The sequence below is a fragment of the Otolemur garnettii genome, unplaced genomic scaffold, assembly GCF_000181295.1.
Source record: "Otolemur garnettii isolate 467f Iridium unplaced genomic scaffold, OtoGar3 scaffold00225, whole genome shotgun sequence".
Classification (NCBI taxonomy): domain Eukaryota; kingdom Metazoa; phylum Chordata; class Mammalia; order Primates; family Galagidae; genus Otolemur; species Otolemur garnettii.
In genome coordinates this window covers 1,202,108-1,223,690 of record NW_003852620.1, presented here as the reverse complement: position 1 = coordinate 1,223,690, position 21,583 = coordinate 1,202,108, and the positions used below count along the sequence as shown (strand labels likewise).

Here is a 21,583-nt window from a genome sequence, read left to right as displayed (position 1 = left end):
GGCTGGGGATTCGAACCCGCCACCTTAGGTGTACATGGCTAGCGCCTTAGCCGGTTGAGCTATAGGTGCCGAGCCTTCAGTTGTTGAATGAATAAATGAACATATTATCTAGAGCCTCCACACTAAGCTGCCTCTCTCTCCCTACTCTAGCTCCCATCCCAAATATCAAAGTATTTGAGCGTGAGGGAGTACAGCTGAATCTGTCTTTCAATCGACCCCCTGGAACCCCTGCTTTGCTCTTAATCACTGTCACTGCCACCAACTCCTCAGGGGGTGATGTCACCCACTTCATCTGCCAGGCTGCTGTGCCTAAGGTTTGTAAAGATCAGGGTTTAGAGGTGGCCTTGGCACTCTAGGAGAAAAGGCCACTGAATAGAAGAGGTGGGTGGGTGACAGAATGAGATGAAAGGGAGTAAGACAAGTACTGGAGAGTTGTGGGAAAGAGGGTTTGAAACCACTGGGTGTGGAAGGGTTGTCTGAGACCAGCCAGCTGCCTTACCGTACTCTGCCCAAACCGCCTGTGTTCAGAGTTTGCAGCTGCAGCTACAGGCCCCCAGTGGGGACACAGTTCCAGCTCGGGGTGGCCTTCCCATTACCCAGCTCTTGAGAATCCTCAATCCTAACAAGGTGAGCTTCAGGAGCAACCCCCCACATAACTCCACTCCTCCTGCACACCCCTCCCACCCTCCCCCAAGAATAAGACCCAGGGACAGAAGACGCCAGAGTGTTAATCCTAGTCTCCACTCTCCTATTCCTAGGCCCCCTTGCGGCTAAAGCTGCGCCTCACCTACAACCACTTTGGCCAGCCGGTGCAGGAGATCTTTGAGGTGAACAACTTGCCTGTGGAAACATGGCAGTAACTGTCTCCACTCGCCTAAAATCCTCCTGTGGTCCAAACCCCAGTGGGTGCTGGATACCTTACACCTGAGTGCCACCAGCAGGTGGTGCTCTGGCCTTGCATTTGCCACTGCAAAAACTGGGAGCCTGCTCCCCTCTCCCTCAAATACTGAAAGCTCAATAAAGCCTGAGGGGGAAGGAAAGCCATATTTGGATATATGTGAAGTAGAAAGCCCCTTACACAGGAAGTATGATTCTTCCCCTCAGCCTTGAGAACCTGTCTCAACAAGGAAGGTTTTCTTTCTACCCCTCCACGTTGAGGAGCAAATTTGCCCTTCAACTTCTACAGAAGGCACTCTATCCTCTGCAGCAGAAGTGGGCAGGGTTGCAAAATCTAATCAAAATTTCTAGATTTCTAACAGGGATTCCCAACCATTTCCCCAACATGCTGCTATTCCCCACACCCCAAGGCAGGGAAATCCCTGCTGCCTCTCTTCATCTCTAACTCAGCTGTAAGGCGGTTTAGGAGCCGCTGGCAGAATCAATGGCATCGACCAAGGGAGGGGGGTGGCAAGGGATTTTCCTGTGCTTAACTACTGATCACGGCTAAGTGGAAATCCTATAAACACGAGCGGAAATCAATGGAGGCTGCTTAGCGGCCAGGGGAGAGGGGCGGCCCACAGATTGCATCTGACGGATGAGGGAGAAAAAGCAACCAGGGAGGGCGCAAGGAAGGATAGTGTAGAGTGAAGAAACAGGCAGAGCTGGAGAGAGCAGTCACTGTCAGAAGGGAAGCCAAGGGGACAGTCACAGTGAGGCCAGGAGGGGACCCCATTAGATCCAGAGTTCCCTTCCTCTTCTAGGAGGTGACACCCCTAGCCCAGGCTGCTGTCAGGATGTTTAGTCCCCTGTGGCCTCTCTCTGGAGCTGTTCACTTCTAGCAGGCGCTGATAGTGTTGAGGGTGGAAGCGCTGTAGGTACACTATCAGCTTGGCAGGTACCGTCTCCTGTACTGGCACACCTACAAGCAAAAGGACAATAAGGACAAAAGCAGACAGAGCTGCTAACACTTTGACTCTGTTCCCTGCCCACTCGGCCAGGACCCCAAAGTTGTTTCCAAGGCAGCACTGGATTCTGAATGCCATCCACCCAGCTTCTATAACCCACCAGCCCACTCCCTTACTGGCCTGTGGAAGTGAGACTGAGTAGGCAGGAGCAAAGCTAGGAAGCCATACAAGAGCCTCTCTTCCAGCAAGGAGAAATAACAAAGGGGTATCCAGGAGCCATAATGACAGAAGTACTCAATATTGACTCATTTCAGTTATTCCTCCTGTCCCCCAATCAAGATTAAAGCCCATCTAGGCAGGCCAGAACTCATTAGCTTGGTAATAAAGCACACACAGAGATGTACACACTTAGAAATGAAAGACTATAGGAAGAAGAGATCAGGAGAAGCTACACCCATGGGGTGGGTCTCACAGAGAAGTCTAACTTCTCTACTACAGAACTGCCTACTGCCAATATCTGTTCTTAGCGCTGGCTTAAAGCAGTTACTCAATGTATGTTTCCTGAGGAGACGCTAACAACATTCCAGGGCAGTAAGGGCCTATGGGATAGACAACTCCACATTTGTGTGAATTAACTGATTACAAGGGAACTATGCCTGGGAACAGAAAAACAAATCTGCTAAAGCTTATCCCACTGTCTTCACATAAATGCAATGTTCTTGTCTTTTCTAAATTGAAAAAGGAGCTAGGTAACTGTAAAAACAAAGTTTGGGGGAAGGGTCAAGGCAGAGGACTGACAAATGGAACTGAAGGAGACCTGGCTAGTAGTATGAAAACTAAATGAGACAGCTTGACTAAGATAAAGACACAGGTAGAGATTAAGTTCAGATTAGACAGCTTCTGTAAGAGGGAGCCAGTTTCATAAAGCTCCAAGCAAACTGGGTCCTCTAGGAAATTCCTAAAACAATTCCTGTTACAAAGAATACAGAGACCCTCCCCCACTATATGGTCTAGTGGGTGCCTCAAGAAGTGGAAAGTGGGGAGCAGAGGAAAGAACAAAAGGGCCTGTCTCCCTCACCAAGCATGTTGCTCAGCCTGTGGATCTTCTCTAGGGCAGCTGGTACTTCAGCCTCCTCATGCACCAGGACCTCTACCTCACCCACAGCGTAGCCAAAGTCGGCTGTATCCAGGTCCACCCTGAGGGGTGATTTCTCTTCATCACCTCCTAAGAGTTCCAGCTTCCAGGCACTCCGATTAGTCACAAAACTAGCTACTTCCTGCAGCCCCAATGGGCTCAACACAGCAGCCACACCCCCAGCCCCCAGGCCTTCAGTCTCCAGCACCTCACACAGCTGGCTCACAATTGCAGGTTCAGCTGTGAGTTCCTTATACTGAGTGTGGGGTCCTGAGACAACTGCTGCTCCAGGACATTTCAGCTCCCATCCACTATCCTGTCGTTGTCGCAGCCAGTAGTCAGCTCGCATGAGTTTCAGCTCAGGGGTGTCATAGTAGGTGTCCCGGAAAGTGACCCTGTGCTCCAGGGTGCCCCCCAACTCCTGTAGTCGCTCTTCTGTGCCAGGCCCTGGAATGAATTTTAGTTCCACTTCAATCAAGCCCTGGGCCATGCTACCTGCAATTGGTTGATCAACAAACATTCGCTGAGCTCTCAAGTGTTCAAGGTCTGGTGCTTACCCTGCGTGGGAGTAGAGGGGGGCCGCTCAGCGCAGACCCCGTCCCTGGAAGCATTTATGAGGCACACACACTGTCGCAGAACTCTGCTAGGGCTATAGCCCTTTCACTCTGTCTCGGTGATAAAATGCCCCGTCTGTGATGTTTTTTAAGCCTCTGACAGTGACAGGTCTCCAGTAAAATCGCTTCCACTGCTCATAATGTCCTCAATCCAAAGGGTTCCCTAGAAAAAAATTAGTGTAGACCCTCCCTACACTTTGCTACCACAGCAGGGCAGCGGCTCACTGCCCAGGGTGACCCACCCTTCTTCGTCACGACAGCCGCCCGCAGAGGATCGGGTCTCACCTCAAAGCCCAAAGGTCTCCCTCTCGCGGGACCTGGAGATAGGGGAAGGGAGCCCACGCACACCCGCGAGGAATGCCGGGAACAGTTCCTGACCCCCGGACCAGGGCCTGGTTCCCTGACTCTCCGCGCCCAGCTGGTCCCAGCACCAGCGGCCATATTAGGCCCGTTGTGACGGTGCCAAACGCGGGCCAGAGCCCGAGAGCCTTGCTAGGTTATGAGGGGCCGCCACCCACGCGTTGAGCAGGGGAGCTAGGCCGTTCCCTTGCGCTCCGCTCTTCATCTCCGACCCCTCGCGGCTCCCAGGGGTCGGCTGGGTCTCAGGCCTCCAGCTGAACTTGGCACCCTGGGGGTCCGGGTGCATGATGGGAGATGTAGTTCCAGAGGGAGGCTTTGCCTTCTCGCCTCACCCGTCGCTATGGTGACAGGAAAGCTGCAATTGGTACCAGCGGGACACTACCCAAAGCTGAACTGGGGCCGCGGGGCAGTGGAAAAGTCCAATGCAAGGAGCTCAGGCCTAGGCCTGTCACCATACCCTCTCCCAACGTAGGCACATGAACCCGGAATACAGATACCTAATAGATTCTTATGGCGCCCCACTAAGTGCAGCCCAATGGCAATGGCTGAGAGTGGCAGAGTGAGGGAGGAGGATTAAGTTCAGTTTAGTTACCCTAAAGTTTTGATCTAATACATCCAGGCATGATTGTTCAGGATAAGGATGAGTAGGAAACTGTCAGAGAAGGAAATGATATTTTGTATGGGATCGAAAGATGTCTTGAGATTTTAACAGATGGAGATAAGGAAAAGCATGAGCAAAAGGCCCATAAAGTGGAGAGCCCTTGGCCGGTGCTTGAGTGGAAGATGAGGCTAAGAAATGCAGTTGAGGGGCAGCTAAGTTTTGAGTGCCAAACTGAGGAACTTGTCAAAGTTTCCATTGGTCCCTGAGCAGGTTTTGTCAGGAGTAGGAGAAATACTCAAGTTCATTAAAATATAGGAAGACTTAGGGTTGGTGCTTTGGGAGACAAAATAGAGAAGATTCCTTCCCCTTATCCCTGTAAGGACTATGGTTATCTGGAGACTTCAACTATGTTTCTGACCCTCCCTGTGAGGAAGCTTGCTAAAGCTTGTTAATTCCTGGCCTTCTTCCTGTGATAGATGAAAAATGCCAAGTACCACCTGCCCTTTCCCCAGTATGTTTCTGGGAACATGACCAGTAGGAAGCATGGTGGGGAGGACGCTGATCTAAACACATGGCATTTTAAACTTGAGATATCTTGGGTGTACCCCTCCCCTCCCCAGCTTTGGGTAGAGTCCCACTGGTACCAAATTGGCAACAACCAATTTGATGCCAAGCACCACTGGTCAGGGAGGGAAGGAACCCAGCCCCTAACTCCTCACTGGGCTGCTTTTTTCACCAGACTTTGGAGCCAGATGGACTTGAGGTTGACTCCTAGCTTCACTTTCTAGATGCTTGGCCTTGGCACAAGCTACTCCACTTCCCTAAGCCTCTGCTTTTTCATTGGGAAAATGTGGACTGTCTCACAATTACTGGTGAGGATTCAATCAGACTGTCACATAGTAAAAACTCAAGGCATTAGTTTCTTTCTCCCTTTTTTTCTTGTGAACCGCAGTTTTTTGTCCTGTAGCAGCTAGTGTGGGCTCTGGAGCCAGATCATTGAGGTTTGAATCTTGATGCTGTCGCTTTATATTGGCCATTTAACCTTGGGCCACTTACTTGTTTGTGCTTTGAATTCCTCATCTGTAAAATGGCACTGATGGTAGTATCTACTTCACAGGGTTGAGAGGAGTAAATAAGTTCCTACAAGTTACAGTATATGTAAAAGTGCTCGGAACTGCCCCTGTGCACTCAAAGTGTTATTGTTATTAAAATATAGGCGCACTTAGGAGCAGATAAACTGAAAATGGGGAGGAGGAGCCAGAATCTCCCCACCCCCTACCCAACTCAGAAGACTGTGTGACCGCGTGGAGGAGACAGAAGAGACTTCAGAGTAATTGCCATGGAAGAGAAGGTTTTAATACCCAGTTGGAAGGGAGGGGAATAATAAGTCAGGAAGAAAGCAGTGAAAAAAGAGAGATGGGTTTAAGGCGGCTCTGGGAAGCTGGTGGAAGCCAGGACTTGCTCTAGACCTGATGTAAAACAAAACTGCAAAACACATGTATGATTTCAGTAGGCAAGATGAAAAAAAGAAATAATTTAACGGGAACTGTCCTCTTTGCAGGCACCGGCAGAGTTGAGAGATTCTGGGCAGGTTGCCCAGCCTGCCCTGGGATCTCAGTCCCGGCCCTGGGTCCAGCGAGGCTGATGGACAGCGATTGCAGGCCAGAGGGCGGGGGCGGACAGACTACAAGTCCCGGCATGCGCCGCGGCGGGCGGGCCGCTGCACCTGCTCAGTGGGGCCGCCCCGGGCGCCTGGGTATTGATTATTCCATTGTGTGGGACGCCTCGGCTCCAGCCAGTGAATGAGGCGGAGGAGTGAGGGCGAGGAGGAGGAGGGCAAGGAGGAGGAGGAGGAGGTGGAGGCAGGGAGCGAGCGAGTGCCCGGGGTGAATCAATGGAAACCCCCTCACGAAGCCGGGAAAACACTTCAGCCGCAGCCAAATAGCATTGATTATTTTCCTTCACTTCCCTCACCGCCGTGAATTTATTTATTTATTTTTTCCATCTCCGTCCCCGACGCCCCGGAGCGAGCGCTGGAGGGAGGGAGGAGGAGGGGAAAAAAGGAATCAACACATCGGAGAAGTCCCTTCCAAGAGCCGCCCCCTCCCCTCCCCGCCTCGCGCTGCTTGGCGGCCGCGGTTCGACTCCCGTCCCTGCTTCCAGCTGAGGTGTAAGTGCATCGATTTCCGATGCTGCTGGGTTGGTTTTTTTTTTTTTTTTTTTCCTCCTCTCCCTCTCTCTCTTCTTCCCTTCCTTGCCTTTTGGAAGCTTGAGACAGAGGGGAGAGGAGGCGCTCGGAGACTGCAGCTGGAGGAGACGGAGAGGGATGGGAAGGAGCTGGGGGAGGGGAGACGGACAGACGGACCAACAGACAGACAACCCAGGGAGAAGGGGTGTGGGAGATAGAGGGCGTGCGAGTAGGAATGAGGGGAAGAGAGACACGCAGGGGTGGAGGGAGAGATCGGGAAGGGAAAGGCAGGGGTCCGCCGGGCAGATGGAGGGTAACGAAAGCCTAGACGGACCGCGCGGAGCTGTGCGGGGAGCGGGGGTCCCAAAGGGAAGGGGAGGCCTGATGAGTGCGAGAGCTCGGTGCTGTCAGCCTGGAGGGGTCTGGGTCTCGGCGGCCCCCCGCCGGCTGCGGGATGGGGGAAGAACTGCGGCCGGCTGTCTGATGGATGGGCTAGCGCGCTGGGGCGTGGGGTGGGAGGGGACGTGGATATCCTCAGTCTTCAGTCTTCGTTTTTGCCTGAAGTTGAGCTTTTTTTTTTTTTTTGAAAGGTGCGAGCAGGTGAGGGGAGGCCACAGCCCCCATTCAAGGTGAAGCTTGTCAGTCCTGACCCGCATCCGTTCTTGTCTGCCCCTCTCTCTGAGTAACCCTATCATTTCGAGCACTAGCCCACGCTTCTCGCTCTTGCCTGTAGCCCCTCTGGTCTGTGTGTCCCTGCCTCTTGGTTTTACCATCTCTGCATTTGTCTCCCCACCTCATCCATCTCTGGGTCTGTGTGTCACTGTCCCTGCTGTGACCCTTCCTATCTGAGTGATCCTCTCCGTGTGTCCCTGTCACTGTGTCACGCCTTGGCTGCGCGACTGTTCTGCCTGTCTAGGACTCCATACCCTCTCCTTCTGGGTCTGCCTGGGTTTTGCTGGCCTTTTCAGGCTACTTTGGAGTTTGCTGATCAGTCATGATTGTGGTGGTTGTGGTCAGGGGCCTAGAAGAGTAGGGGGATGGAGCAGATACGCCTCCCTCAAAGATTCTGGTGGCCTTTCAGCATGGCCACGACAGCCTCCTCTTCCACCTTCACCAGGAAAGCTTTGGAACTTCCTAGCATTGTTGGCTGTTCCTTTTGCCATGTGCCTGTCTCCCCCATCAGGACCTTACCTCCTGGTCTCCTGTGTATCATCTTCCTTCCTCCCACTTACGTACTGCCATAATTTCCCCCCCTTCTCCCACTATATCATTGTATATTTTTTCATTTCTCCATTTTGTTTCACTCCTTTTTGTCCATCTGTCTCCCATGATCTCTCTTGCTTATTCTCCACCTTTGTTCCTATGATCTGCACTCTTCCTACCTTTTCTCCCTGGTCACTCAGAGTTTCTTTTATCCCTCATCCTCTTACCCAGTGTTTTAACCCCAGCAGCAGACGGTAACAGCAAGGCCCTGAGGGAGGGGGGTATAGTTTGTGAAGGCACATAGACAGGCCAAGAAATCAATTTAACGGGCTTCTAGGGGCTTATAACCCCTTCATCAATCAGCGCCATTATGTCAGTTAACTGTCAACTTTGATTTTACAAAGGGACATTCTCTAGGACTCTAAGCTCCACCCTGCCTTGTTGGCCCCATCCTTTAGTTCATTTTACATATCTGCGGATTTTTCTTCACTTTTTAGTTCATCTTCTTCTTGGGCCCCTGCTATTAATCATATTTGGATTCAGCACCATTCTTTACTAGTGTGGTAGAAGCTGTCTTATGCAAGGGGCCAGGTTCATTCAGCCTAAAGAACAGTAAAGGTGGATAAAGGATCTGGAGAGTTTACCTTGGTTTTAAGCCCATCATTGTTTTTCCAGACCTCAGGAGCTTGGAGGGGGTAAAAGGAGATAGATATGAGCAGAAGATGGAAGATTTGGAGAGTGAACAAAATTACAGAAACGAAGGGGAGGCTGGTGCAATAAACACATGGGGTAGAGAAATGTATGATGGGAGGGACTTGCAAAGGAAGAGAGGAAAATCTATGCGGAATAGGGTGGGCAGGGGAGGAACCAAGGAGTGATTAATGGGAAAGTGGGAGAATGAAATAAAACATGAGTTAGCTATACAGAAGGAAAGAGGAAGAGAAATGATAGACTATTGCTAAGAGGAGGTCAACAGAAATAGTACTATGAAATAAAATACAGTGGTAAAATGGGGGAAGGGTGGAATTGAAAAGATGAGTTGGGGAAAGAGTATGGTACAAAGGAGGCAAATGGATGGCAGAGGAGTGCTGAGGCAGATCTGAGCTGCACAGAGCTTGCTGGGGGAGAAGAGGGAGGATGAGGTATGGAAGGAAACAAATGCCTCTGGTGCAGGGAGGATACAGCCTCATCAGGAGACTGATGCAAAGAGAGTGCTGCAGGGGAGATTGGGGGTGGGCAACAGGATTTGGAAAACGACCATAGCAGAAATACCACTGGATGAAGCCCCAAAAAAGAACGCCCAGAGATATCTGGGGAAGGGAGGGAGAGAGAACCTCGACATGTTCATTCCATTGGCATAATCACTTGCTTCCCTACCAAAGGCCTTTGCATTTCATTCTCAAGCTAGGATAACACAAGCAAAGAGATGAAAAAGTAGAATTCCCATTTACTTCAGCTGACAGGAACTTGAATCTTCCTAGCCCCCTGAGAGCCAAAAGACCTCAAGCCTCTGATGTCATAAATTGTTGGCGTTGCCTTGGCAACCAACAGGGTTCCTCCCTCCATGATGTCAGAGGCAGCTGCTCTTACCTTGAGACCCATACAGGAATAACTTACTGTTTTGCTGGGAAGCTGTATCATGTGTGGGGCTGGGACCTGACTCAAATCCTTAGGATTCCTGGCTCTGGTAGTTTGACCTTGCCTCCCTGGAGCTGTTCTCAGCTGAGAACTACAGGTGTCACAGAAAACTCTTGTTTGTGAGTGCCTAAGGCTCACTAAAGCATGACAGGAGCAAGAGGAAGGGACCTGAGGAGACACGGGGCACTGACGTTAGGATGGTAGGACTGAAAGGCAGGCAGAAAAGGGAGAACTGGAAATGGCATTTCCAGAACATGAAAGGAGAAAGGCTTTGTGAGCGCGGAGGAGAGTTGTTGAAAATGTAAAATGAACCGGTTTTGGGTTAAGGAATGGAAGCTAAAGCTGGAAATGTAGAAGAGGAGGGAGCAGAGCTGTGTGAGAGTGTAAACTGACATAGGGATAGAAAAAAAAGAGGTTCTGGAATGCCAGAGGGCACAGTGGCTTTTGGCTATAGAAGTGGGGGGAAAGGGACACCGAGTGAATCCTTTAGTCTAAGCTATCTGGTAAGACTCAGGGTTAATAACAATGGCCATGTGTGTGTGTAGCTATATCTGTCCAGTTTCCACTTGTTTCCCAGCACCTACCACTGTGTCTGTCACACAGAAGAGGCTTAATAAATACCTATCGATAAAATGTTAAATTAATAGGGAGAGGCTAGGGAAAAGAGTTGCTCACCTAACTCTCACCACCTGTACCCTCCTCCCAAGTATGTATAAAGGAGCAAGTTGGGAAATCAGAAACTGGTGAGAATGGCTGGAAAGGAGTTAACCAGTGACAGATCTAAGGCACAGAGAGGATGGACTGAGTTAGGGGCACATGTGGAGGCAGCCAGGGGACTCTGAGGGCTGATGTCAGGGGGAGTCTTCATAGAGATAATTAGAGAGAAACATGAATGAACAGTCCTAGGAGCCCAAGAGGAAGATGTGGAGTAGGGTAGAGAAAGGAGGTAGTTTTCAGAAAAGGTTGAAAGTTGTTTCCAAAGAGCCAACAAATCTGAATTAAAAGTAGCCTCCTCACTCCATTCCCAATCTGAAACAACAGTTGAATTGGTCATGCCCATATATAGTAGAACCTCCATAGTTGACTTCTTCCCTACCTTGACTACCTCAAGTTGACCTAAATTTCATAGACTGGACATGTACCACATGCACATGATCACCTCCATATGTTGACAGTTTGTTACAGCCTCTTGGGTGGTCACTTTATAAAGGTTCTACTATATATAGAATAATTGCAAATAAAGAGTTAAAAAATCAATACTAGACTCATTCTAAACACTTGTCCCAACCCAGGTAGTTATAACAAGTTCAGCATTGGCCATGGGGGCCAAAAGGCAAAAGGAGGCAGAGGTTACTGCTGCCCAGACCTTAATGTAAAGAACACTGTAAGGAATGGCCTTGACATATGACTGGCTACTGTCAAAAGTCCAGAGGTATTAAGAAGAAGATAGGAAAACAGCTTTTAGTGAAAGCTGCAAAGAGAGGTCTAAATGCACAGACATCATAGGGGAGAAAGATGTACCCTGTCCAGGGATGATGGCCTGTGACTGTGGTGAAGAGCCAAAAAGCCCTGGAATGGGGTGAAAAATCTAGGGAAGATGAGAAGAGAGAGAATAGCAAGCTGGGAGTCCCAGGGAAGAGTCTTGCTGTAATAAAGGCCAGGGCAGCTAGAGAGGGGGCTGGTGGGTAGGATCCTGAAGGGAAGACGGTGGTGGCTGTGTGCACTGTCAGCTGCCGCCACGGACTAGGGCAGCTCATATTTTGCAGTAGGCGACAGGCTGTCGACACGGCGGTCCTTTACCTCACCGTTAGAAACTCATTTCATTGATTTTTCCATCTTTCTTCTTGGGCTCCTCATACTGAGCCCAGTCATCCCACCACCCACTTTCCCAGAACCCCTTGCCTCTCTGAGGAAAGCCCCAGGAACTGCCTGCCCATTCCGCCTCCATCCAAGGTTGGTAAGGCAGGGGTGACAGATTCAGAAATGACTTCCAACACCCTGAGGTAATCCCAGTGACTCTTGGTGGCCCCCTCATGAAGGAACTAGTCCAGAGACCAGGGCCATCATGTGCAGTTGTTCTGGGAGCCCCCATCACCAGGCTCATCACCAAGCTATACCATTAGTGTGGGGTCTGCACACACCTGGAGGAAGACATCTTTTACTATTACTGAGACAGCTCTGTACCCCTCAACGTTTTTGTTTTCCCAAAAGTCAAATGAGAGAACAAGAGCCCTCTTCTGTGTTTGGACAGAAATATAGGATTACGTGAAAGCTAAAGTTCAGGCCTGAAATTGCCAGTAGAGAGATCCACTGGAACATTGCATGCCTGTGCAATTAGGAGGCTATGACTGGCCCAGAGTGTACAAGAACACTCTGCGGAAAGAAGAGGGGGGTGCACACAGGATCTGGTCCTCTGGAGCATGTTCATGCACAGTTGGTGGGACAGGATGGGTGTGGGCAGGCATTTTAACTTCATGTGTGGACATTTCCCTAGTGCATCCTCCAGTCATAGCTAACTACCCTAGGCCTCTCCCTTTGGGGCTGGGCTTGGGCTAGAGGTCAAGAGTCAATTGCCAGTAATTTGGCTTTTCAGTGAAGGAGGGCAGAGGGTGGGACAAGGGTGTTAGGTGGTGTTTCCCCAAGGACCTGATAGGGTAAATGCCATTTGCATTCTCAAATTTTTCATTCCTTGTTTTGCTGGCAATCCTCCTGCCCCCACTCCCTTGCCTCTAGGCCCAGCCCTGTGCCTCTGTCCTCCTTTTCCTGGGCTATGGGTGTACTCTAGATTTTGCTGGTCCCCTTCACACGTGGGCCTCTCATCTCCATTACAGTTGTCTACATTTCTCCCCATGTTCTGTATCACTGGCCTGCTGGGGCCACAGATGCCTTTCTTCCTCTACCTTCTTCAAGGCTATCTGGTTTCCACAAACCCCGAGATAAATCCTAGTGTTTTAGGGAAAGAAGTGGACTTGAGGGTAGGAAGAGAAAAGACCAAGGAAGAACAAGAAAGCAGTTCAGGGCTCGACGCCTATAGCTCAACCGGCTAAGGCGCCAGCCACGTACACCTAAGGTGGCGGGTTCGAATCCCCAGCCCGGACCCGCCAAACAATGACGGCTGCAACCAAAAAATAGCCGGGCGTTGTGGCGGGCGCCTGTGGTCCCAGCTACTTGGGAGGCGGAGGCAGGAGACTCGCTTGAGCCCAGGAGCTGGAGGTTGCTGTGAGCTGTAATGCCACGGCACTCTGCCCAGGGGGACAGCTTGAGGCTCTGTCTCAAAAAAAAAAAAAAAAAAAAGAAAAAAAAAAAAGTCATAAAGAAAGCAGTTCAGGACAGATTGGGCAGGGAGGAAAAGAGTATGACAGAGATAGAGGAGCTGAAGGTTAAAACACTGTGACTTCCAGAGGACAGAAAGCCTGGGAGATGGCCACAATTTAAATGAAAAAGGAAGGAAGGCAGGAGGCTGTGAGGACTAAGAAAGGGGAGAGAAAACCGGTAGCCAGACCCAGACCACGACAAGGGATGGAGACAGGGAGGAAGAGTGGTTGTGTGAGACATAAAGCTGAAAAGCCATGCATGGTCTCAGTCTTCGTGTCAGTCCTGAGTTCAAGCCGTGCTGGCCTTGACCCTTGTGGGAGGAACTGAAGTGGCAAATTAACGACGATAATGAAGTCACTGCTCCTTGTTTGTCTTTGCTGGTTTCCCCTTGAGATTTGTCCTTTGGCCAGACAGGGCAATGTGGAGGAGGGGAGGGAAAGCAGCAGTGAGGGGTGGGGGAGGGGTGTGGAAAAGAGGATGGAGAAATGGCAATGTGGAGGACAAATCCAGAAGGGCAGAGAAAAGGGAGAGTGCTGAGTGAAGGGAAGAGGAACACAGGAATGGAGGAGAGGAGAGGGAGACATGAAAAGAGAGGGGAAAAGGGAGGGTGCAGAAAGATGATTGGGGAAAAGAACAATGGGGAACAGGAAAGGAAACCCGGAAGGAGGAGCAGGAAAAAAAGGAGGGAGGAGTGGTAGAATGGAGAAATGGCGAGCCGGAGGGAAAGAACATGGCTAGGACTGCAAAAGCTGCAGCTGGCGGGGCCAGTGGGCGGGGCCTCATCTCCATCTCTAATGGCTGTGAAATGAGGTTAGCTCCATTAGAGGCGGCGAGAGTGTAACAAGATCACACTCATTAGGGCTGGGCCATCCCAGTAATTACCACCACCCCAAACACTCCCGCGCCAGCCAGGCCACCAAGCATATACAGGCACACAGCAGCACCCACACAGGACACCCCGTTGCCGAATGGGAAGCCCAGAGCCCACACAGATGTAACTGGAGGGCCAAGGGGAAAATCCAGTCTGGGGCCAAGAATGAGCACCTTCACTAACCCCGCCCCCAAAGGTGCTGAGACAGGGCTGAACTCAGACTGCCATCTCCCCCAATACCATCAAAAAGCAATAAACGTACACTTATTCCCAAACTCAAGAAATAAGGCAAGTGGATGAATACTTATCATTCCATTTATTGATCACATCCACAGTGTCAATCTCAGTAACAATTACCTCATTGGACAGCTCCATGAGGCACTAATCCCCATTGAAGAAACAGAATTGAGGTCTTAACTCACCTGAGGTCACTTACATATTAAGGAATAGAACTAGAATTTGCTTCCAGGTCTGTCTAACTCTAAAGACTGGGGGGGGGGTGTTTATTTTTTGAAACAGAGTTTTACTTTGTTGCCTTTGGTAGAATGCTGGGGCATCATTGCTCACAGCAACCTCAAACTCTTGGGCTCAAGCAATTCTCTTGCCTCAGCCTCCCAAGTAGCTAGCACTTGCCACAACGCCCAGCTATTTTTAGAGAGCTTCATCCAAACCAACTGTGAGGTCTTGCTCTAGCGCTAGCTCAGGCTGGTCTTGAACTTGACTCAGGGGTCCTCAAACTATGGTCCACGGCCCACCAAGGACATTTATCTGGCCCACCAGGTCTTTTTGCCGCCACTGCCTGTCCTGCTTAGCAGCCAACTCGTCCCGGGCCTCCAACAGTCTGAGGGACAGTGAACTGGCCCCCTGTTTAAAAAGTTTGAGGACCCCTGGCAGGTAATCCACCCGCCTTGGCCTCCCAGAGTGCTAAGATTACAGGTGTGAGCCACTGCGCCTGCCCCACCGGGCCTTTAGCCTGCCCCACCTGGCCTTTAAAGACTGTTTTGGGGGGGGGGGTTAATTTTGTGGAGGTGGAGTTCTCACTATTTTGCCTACTTTAGTGGCCTGAAGTGATCCTCCTGCCTCAGCCTCCCAAAGTGCTGAGATTACAAGCTTGAGTTACCCTGCCTGGATTCCAGATTGCTTGTCTGATGAAATGCATACACTAACATGACTACACATGTGTAGATTTCACCTTTAGAGACGTGATCACAAACCAGTACACATATCATCATTCAAACAACACTACCTGCCATATCTATCACATCTCACCCTTCCCTCTCTCCATACATTTACACATACACAAAATGGTCAGTGTCCCCTGCATGGACAGCTTCATGAATAGTGACCTTGGAGTTTCATAAGGCAGTAGTCCTGTTCAGGCCTGTCTTACACTAAAAAACAAACTAACTGTGAAAGAGCCATCTAGCAAATTTAAGCTCAAAGAAGAGCAGGACAGCCCATATGCTCAAAGTGACAAATGTAAGGGTAGAATAACACAAACTCAAAGGCCTCATTCAAAATGCAGACCAGCCAGAGTTCAGAAGCTTACAAATTAATCTAAGAGCAGAGGTAGGGAATGGGGAGGCCAGGCTACCTGAGTTTTAATTTCAATTCTTCTTTTTTCTTACTGAAAGACTTTAAAAATGATTTAACCCATCTAAATCTGTTTCCATGTTTATAAAATAGAATTGAACATGAGGGCTGGGTGCAGTGGCTCTGGTACTCTGGGAGGCCAAGCAGGTGGATTGCCTGAGCTCACAGGTTCAAGACCAACCTAAGCAAGCACAAGACCCCCTCACTAAAAATAGGTGGGCACCTGTAGTCCCAGCTACTGGGGAGGCTGAGGCAAGAGAATCACTTAAGCCTAAGAGTTTGAGAGCTGTGAGCTTTGATGCCATGGCACTCTACTGAAGGCAACAAAATGAGACTCTGTCCCAAAAAAAGAAATGAGCATGCAGATCTGTTACATCAGGTTGTAGTAGATTAGGTGAGTGATACTTGCCAAGGACTTAGCACAGTGCCCACCATATGGCAAACATTTAAAGATGTTGGCTATATATAGTATTGTTATAGTTAGTTGTTGTAACAGTATTTAAGTGAAGTCATTACATCACACAGAATCTCTTCTATAGAGGTCCTCCATGCCAGGATCCTGCTTCTGAATTCAAGGGCACAACTTCCTGTCCTTTCATACTGAGTGCTTATACAGACAAGGGTTCTGAGCTAGCTCTTATGGTTGTCTAAGCCTGAGGTATCTAGAATGTGAGGACCACATCTAGTAGAATGTGGTCTCTCCAGTGCACTGAGATCACACACATCAGTGTGGCAGGACAGCTCCACACTGCTATTCTAATACAGCTAACAGTTTGCGAGTCACTGAGAGAGATGCCACAGCCAAGAGGCTCCTCTCCTGGACACCTTCCCCCACCAGAAGCAGACACCCTGCAGCACACCTCAACAAATCCATGAAAATGTGGATGGGTGTGATCTTAGTCTATAGCTTCCCTTCTCACACCTCACCCAATCCCTCCCATACACCTGCCCAATTTGGTGGCAGAGTTGAGAAGCCTTGAAGAGATTCAGTATTTACATATGCAAATTGAGATCCAGCTTTATTCCCTCCTCACTTACCTACCTCTCCCTCTGTCTTGGCTTCCTCCTCTTATCTACCTTAACTACCTTCTGTGACACTCTTTTTCCCACATGGCTAGATGTCTAACTCATTCCCTGCCATGCTGGTTTTCTTTCTTTCTCTCTCTCTCTATCAAAACTTATCTTGCACAAAGTAATCATTCCCTAAATATTTATAGAAGAAGGAGGAAGGGAGAAGTCTAGGAGAGACAGAATATAAATGGAGGAACAGGATTGCTGTTTTATTTTGTTCTTAAATATAGAAGGTAAGATTTAGAAACAGAGAAAATGATAGTTTTAAATGCAGAAATGACCTGGAAAAGATATTCAGGGATGAAAGAGTGAGAGAAAAAAAGAAATGCAGAGAAAGGCCAGAATAGTTCTCATCCAGGTATTAGTGACTTCTGCACCCTGTCCAAGTATAAGCCTAGGCAAAACTTCTACTCTTTGCTCTAGGTTAATGGGTACTTCTAAGCCCAGCAAGCAAGAGAGCCAAGAAGTGAAGAAGTGAATTCCACTGCTGGGTAGATTATTTTTTTTGTTGTTGGGGCTGGGTTTGAACCCTCCACCTCTGGTATATTTGGAGCCGGCACCCTATTCCTTTGAGCCACAGGTGCCACCACTGGGTAGGCTAGATTTAAATGCTGTCTACCTAAGATTCTACTCTCAGTAAGGACCGAGATGAGATGATGAGTTTTAGTCAAGAAAGAGGTGAAACAGAGGAAACTTGTCAGCACCTGTGCAAAACACCTTGCTCTGCTCCATGGAAGAGAGAAGAAAAAGAGCAACCCTCACTGAATACCCAGTATATGCACTTTACACGTTACCTATTCTGGTCTTCACAACTGGGTAAGCAAAGTACCATTACTCCCATTTTTCCAGGCAAAGAGACTGAGACTTCCCAAGGGTGCACAGCTGGTGACTGCTGGAGCTACGATTGAATCTGGCTCTGCACGGATCCAAAGCTCATGTTCCATAGTCTTTAAAAAAAAAAAAAAAGTCTATCTAGTTAAGAGTTTATCTGCTGTTTATACTAAACAATCCCCCTTACTAGGGGCACACACACTTCTGTCTTTACTGTTCTCTTCTCTTCTCCCTGTCTGCCTCCGCTTGAAAGCAATAGGTTGAAACAAAAAGGGTGAGAAAGACAAGAGCAAAGTGAGTATGGAACAGAGGGATGCCTTAGGCAAGAATTTCTGAGAGAGGAAAGAAAAAAGTAAAGGTCCTAAAATTGGCTCTGAGTAAAAGTGGGTAGATCAAACACTTAGAAAAGTGAAAGGCAAAAATGTTTGGAAGGCTCTGGTGTAGAAATCATTATATGCAAATTTTAAGCAAACTTGATAGTGTCCTGATAGTCTGCTGGGCTGCTAAAGCCTTTGACACGCTGCAAAATCATTTGCCACTGCAAAAGTCTTTGCCATATAATTGGGTTTGCAGAAAAGGAGAGGGGACTGTTTCCTGGTTTTGGGAGGGAAGTTGAGGGGGTAAAAAGCCAGTCTTTCCCATCAGGCCTGCCCTCTCCTTAACGATGTTCCCTCTATAACCACTAGGTGTCAGTAGTGTTTCTTTTCCTTTCCTGGTGGGGCAGAGTTGGGAGGGGATTGTGGGGGGGCGGTATCCTGGTTTTGCTGTGGGTTCAGGGGAAGAAGCACCTCTAGTTGTACAATCCTGCACTGGCAGCCTGGACCACCTTCAGTGAGAGGCAGTGAGCCAGCCTCACCTTCAGTGAGGGGCAGATTCCTCAGATTTCATGTTTTTGGTCCTTCCTGTGCCCTGTCCCTTTGGCTCTAGGGTTCTTAAGTCATACTTAAGCTTCCCCATCTTTCTTGGGCTCAGAACTTACCTTAAAGCTTTCCACTTCTGTTCCTGCAACTTCACCTTTGAGTCTTTCTGTGTCATAACCTCTCCCCATCTCTGTACTTTCTAGGTCCTAGGGTGTGCCTTGTGGCCCCTTGGCTCCCTGGTGTCTTCCCTTTCTAAGGACTGTGTATCTACCCACCTCCCATGGGCAGATATTTGCAGTTCAGTAGTTATGACTATATTTTGTTTGAGGGGCAGTGACTCCCTAATTGTGCTTTGAAAGTAGCACTTCTATCCTTTTCTTCTCATCCTGAGGAGTAATCAGAGACCAGGGTCGGGAAGGAGGAAGAGGGCAATACCAAAAGGAAAACAAAAAGTCTCTTGTTTCTCTACAGCTTTCTCTTCATCTTCCCCTTCCTCCCACCCTCCCCTAGAGAGGAAACGCATTAGGGAGGAGGGAGGAATGAAGGGACTGCAGGGAGCTTTGGAGACTGAGGGGCCATTTTGGAGCTGAAGACTCATCTCGGGAGATGACTACATCCTCAGAACTCTCCTCCCTCCCTTGGCTCCAGGCCTCCCTCCTCCCATCCCCCTCGGTGGCAGCAGCCTTGTAATTTAAAGCTCTCTCTGTCGCCTCTAATGTGATCCTCTCGTTTTATTGACTCTCTCTGCCGTCTGTGGCGCCCCTTCACATCAATCTCCTCTCTAATCACACCACTGCCACTGGCTGCTCTGTCTCCCCTAACCCTTCTCCTCCGCAGAGGCCCCCAGCCCTCATCTCTACCCTAGTCTTTCCTTTTGAGTGTCTCCCACCTCCTCTTCACACCATATCCACCCTCTTCCTCCTCCCCTCCTCCAGAGGCAGGAATGTCAGGGCCTTTGAGGATTCACTTTGCCCCTTTACCCACATCTGAGATGTGTCCCAAGGGAGACATGATGCCTTTAGAGAAAGCCAGGAACTAAAGAGAAGAATGGCAAGGGGTCTGAGGGTGAACAAGAATCTTGACCTGGAGAGGCAAATGAGGGATGATTTTTAGGCTTGTCGTGTATTTCCACAATGTCTCTAGTTCAAGGCGGGTAGGGACCTAGAGATTCAGAGAGAAGTTAAGATAGAGGAGGGGCACGGAAGAAGAAAAAAAGTGAAAAAATAATTGCTGCAGCTAAAGGTTTGTAATAAATAGTGGGTGATGGGAGAAGCACCAACATGAAAGTGGGAGGGAAAATTGGTGGCAGTGGATGGGGGAAGTGGAGATGCACTGAGGCAGAGATAAATTTGCAATTGAAATTCTTTCCTTGAGAAGAGGAGGGTTAGGTTGGGTGGTGGGGAAGAGATTTGCAATTTTAAACAGCTGCTGATCTACCCTGGGCTGATCTGAGTCTCACCCACTAGCTAGAGCAAAGCTACTTTGGATTCTAGCTAGGAATCAACTGTGTCTTTTTCCAGCCCTAGGAAGCAGATGCTTCAGAATCTGGAAGTTACTACAGAATTTGGGGCTTAGGTCTGCCTATCCCTCCTCTGAACTGTGATCTAGAGTTGCAAGTCAGGAACCAGGAAGAAGCTGGTCAAAGCAGGCAAGTGCTGCTTGGGCCTGCTGAGAGAGAGTACTCCCGGTGTTCCGCCCTCAGCCACAGGGCCCAGGATAGGCCCCTCTAGCCTGAATCCATTCCTTCTTGGGGGAGAGGGGAAAAGGGTGTGGGAATGACAGTGAAATGTCAGACCCACACAAACCAGCACACTTACCTCTTCTACTCACCAAGGATTCATTTGGAGGAACACCTTTCTCCCTCAATTTTAGGGCTTCTGCTTTCTGGTTACCTGGGAATCAACCCCCACAGTCCAATTCCTTCACTCTCCTTTTAGTTCTTTAACTACCCCCTCCCCCAACCCCACCCCCATCACCTCCACCCATTTCCAGGTGCTGATTTGCATTTAATTAGCATGCTAATCCAGCCCAAATCGGAGCTCTTTAATGGCTCAGACTTCACGCCTGGCTAGACCCCCCCCCCCCCAGGAGAAGGGAAGCTGGAATGGGGCCAGCAGGCTGGGTGGAGCCAACTAAGGACCCATTCCAAATCTAGGAATCTGGGGTGAGGGTTAGAGGTGGCCCAAAGAAAGATCACACCTCTCACCCTTTCCTTGAAGCACTCTGGCCTGAGCACAAGAAGTTTAATCATTAGAGATTTGCTGACACGGGCACCTAGGGAACATGTAGATGGCCACTTGGAACCTTGGGAGGAGTATGGGATGGGAGGCAAGGGAATTTGGTAAGTTAGAGGGAGGATGCTGATTAAAAAAAAATGGAGCTAAGCATGGTGGCTGGGAGGCCCAAAGGAGTAGATTGCCTGAGCTCAGGAGTTCAAGACCAACATCAGCAAGAGTAAAACTCCATCTCTACTAAAAATAGAAAAATTAGCTGGGCATTGTGGCAGGCACCTGTAGTCCCAGCTACTCAGGAAGGCTGAGACTAGAGGATCACTGGAGCCCAAGGGTTTGAGGTTGCTGTGAGCTATGATGACACCATAGCACTCTACCCAGGGCAACAGAGACTATCTCAAAAAAGGCTGGGCACCAGGTGGCACCTATGGCTCAACGGAGTAGGGTGCTGGCCCCCTATGCTGGAGGTGGCAGGTTCAAACCCAACCCCAGCCAAGAACTGCAAAAAAAGAAAAAAAGGCTGGGCACCAGCCACATACACTGGAGCTGGCAGGTTCAACTCCAACCCAGGCTTGCCAAACAACAATGACAACTACAACCAAAAAATAGCCAGGTGTTGTGGCAGGTGCCTGTAGTTCCAGCTACTTTAGAGGCTGACACAAAAGAATCAGGTAAGCCCAAGAGTTTGAGATTGCTGTGAACTATGACATTATGGCACTCAACTCAGGACAGCATAGTGAAATTCTCTCTCTCAAAAAAAAAAAAATAATAATGATAAAGATAGGAGCTTTGGCACTTCTAGTCAGCTGGAAGCTGCCCAGAGATCCTGATTTCTAGACCTTTGGAGGCTCATTTTGCTTTTATTGTATCTGAAGGATAGTCTAGCTGGATAGGGGAATCTAGGCCACAGCTTAGATTTTACTTAGGGTTTACTTAGTGCTTGGCCAGTCCTTCTCTAGTTCCCCCACTTTGGAGCTGTATGACCCTTAGCCAGGTACTTAACCTACTTTTTGGCTGCCTCATCTGTAACATAAGGTTGCTGTGAGATTGTATGAGATGAAGCATTTTTTATTTTATTTTATTTTATTTTTTGAGATGGAGTCTCACTATGTCACCCTCTGTAGAGTGATAGGGTGTCACAGCTCACAGCAACCTCAAACTCTTGGGCTTAAGTGATTCTCTTGCCTCAGCCTCCCAAGTAGCTGGGACTACAGGTGCCCGCCACAAT

The 21,583-nt window shown here is 49.3% G+C and overlaps 3 protein-coding genes across 3 annotated transcripts in view; 2 read left to right on the top strand and 1 right to left on the bottom strand.

Annotated features, from left to right (window-relative positions):
* The window catches only part of AP1G2 (adaptor related protein complex 1 gamma 2 subunit), a 9,552-nt gene extending 8,508 nt beyond the window's left edge, over positions 1-1,044 (top strand). The window contains exons 20-22 of the mRNA XM_023508135.1: positions 151-314; positions 529-627; positions 759-1,044. Coding sequence (XP_023363903.1) covers positions 151-314; positions 529-627; positions 759-860 — 365 coding nt within the window. The 3' untranslated portion in view covers positions 861-1,044. The remainder of the gene's footprint in view (positions 1-150; positions 315-528; positions 628-758) is intronic.
* Positions 1,035-3,992, bottom strand: THTPA (thiamine triphosphatase). The gene is given in 3 exon segments (XM_003801934.3): positions 1,035-1,763; positions 1,766-1,858; positions 2,923-3,992. Coding segments are annotated over 3 exon segments (696 nt in total). The 5' UTR covers positions 3,500-3,992; the 3' UTR covers positions 1,035-1,737.
* Positions 3,993-6,420: 2,428 nt separating this feature from the next.
* ZFHX2 (zinc finger homeobox 2) overlaps positions 6,421-21,583 on the top strand; it is a 30,864-nt gene continuing 15,701 nt past the window's right edge. The window contains exon 1 of the mRNA XM_003801933.1: positions 6,421-6,724. The gene's annotated coding sequence lies outside the window, so the exon portion shown is untranslated. The remainder of the gene's footprint in view (positions 6,725-21,583) is intronic.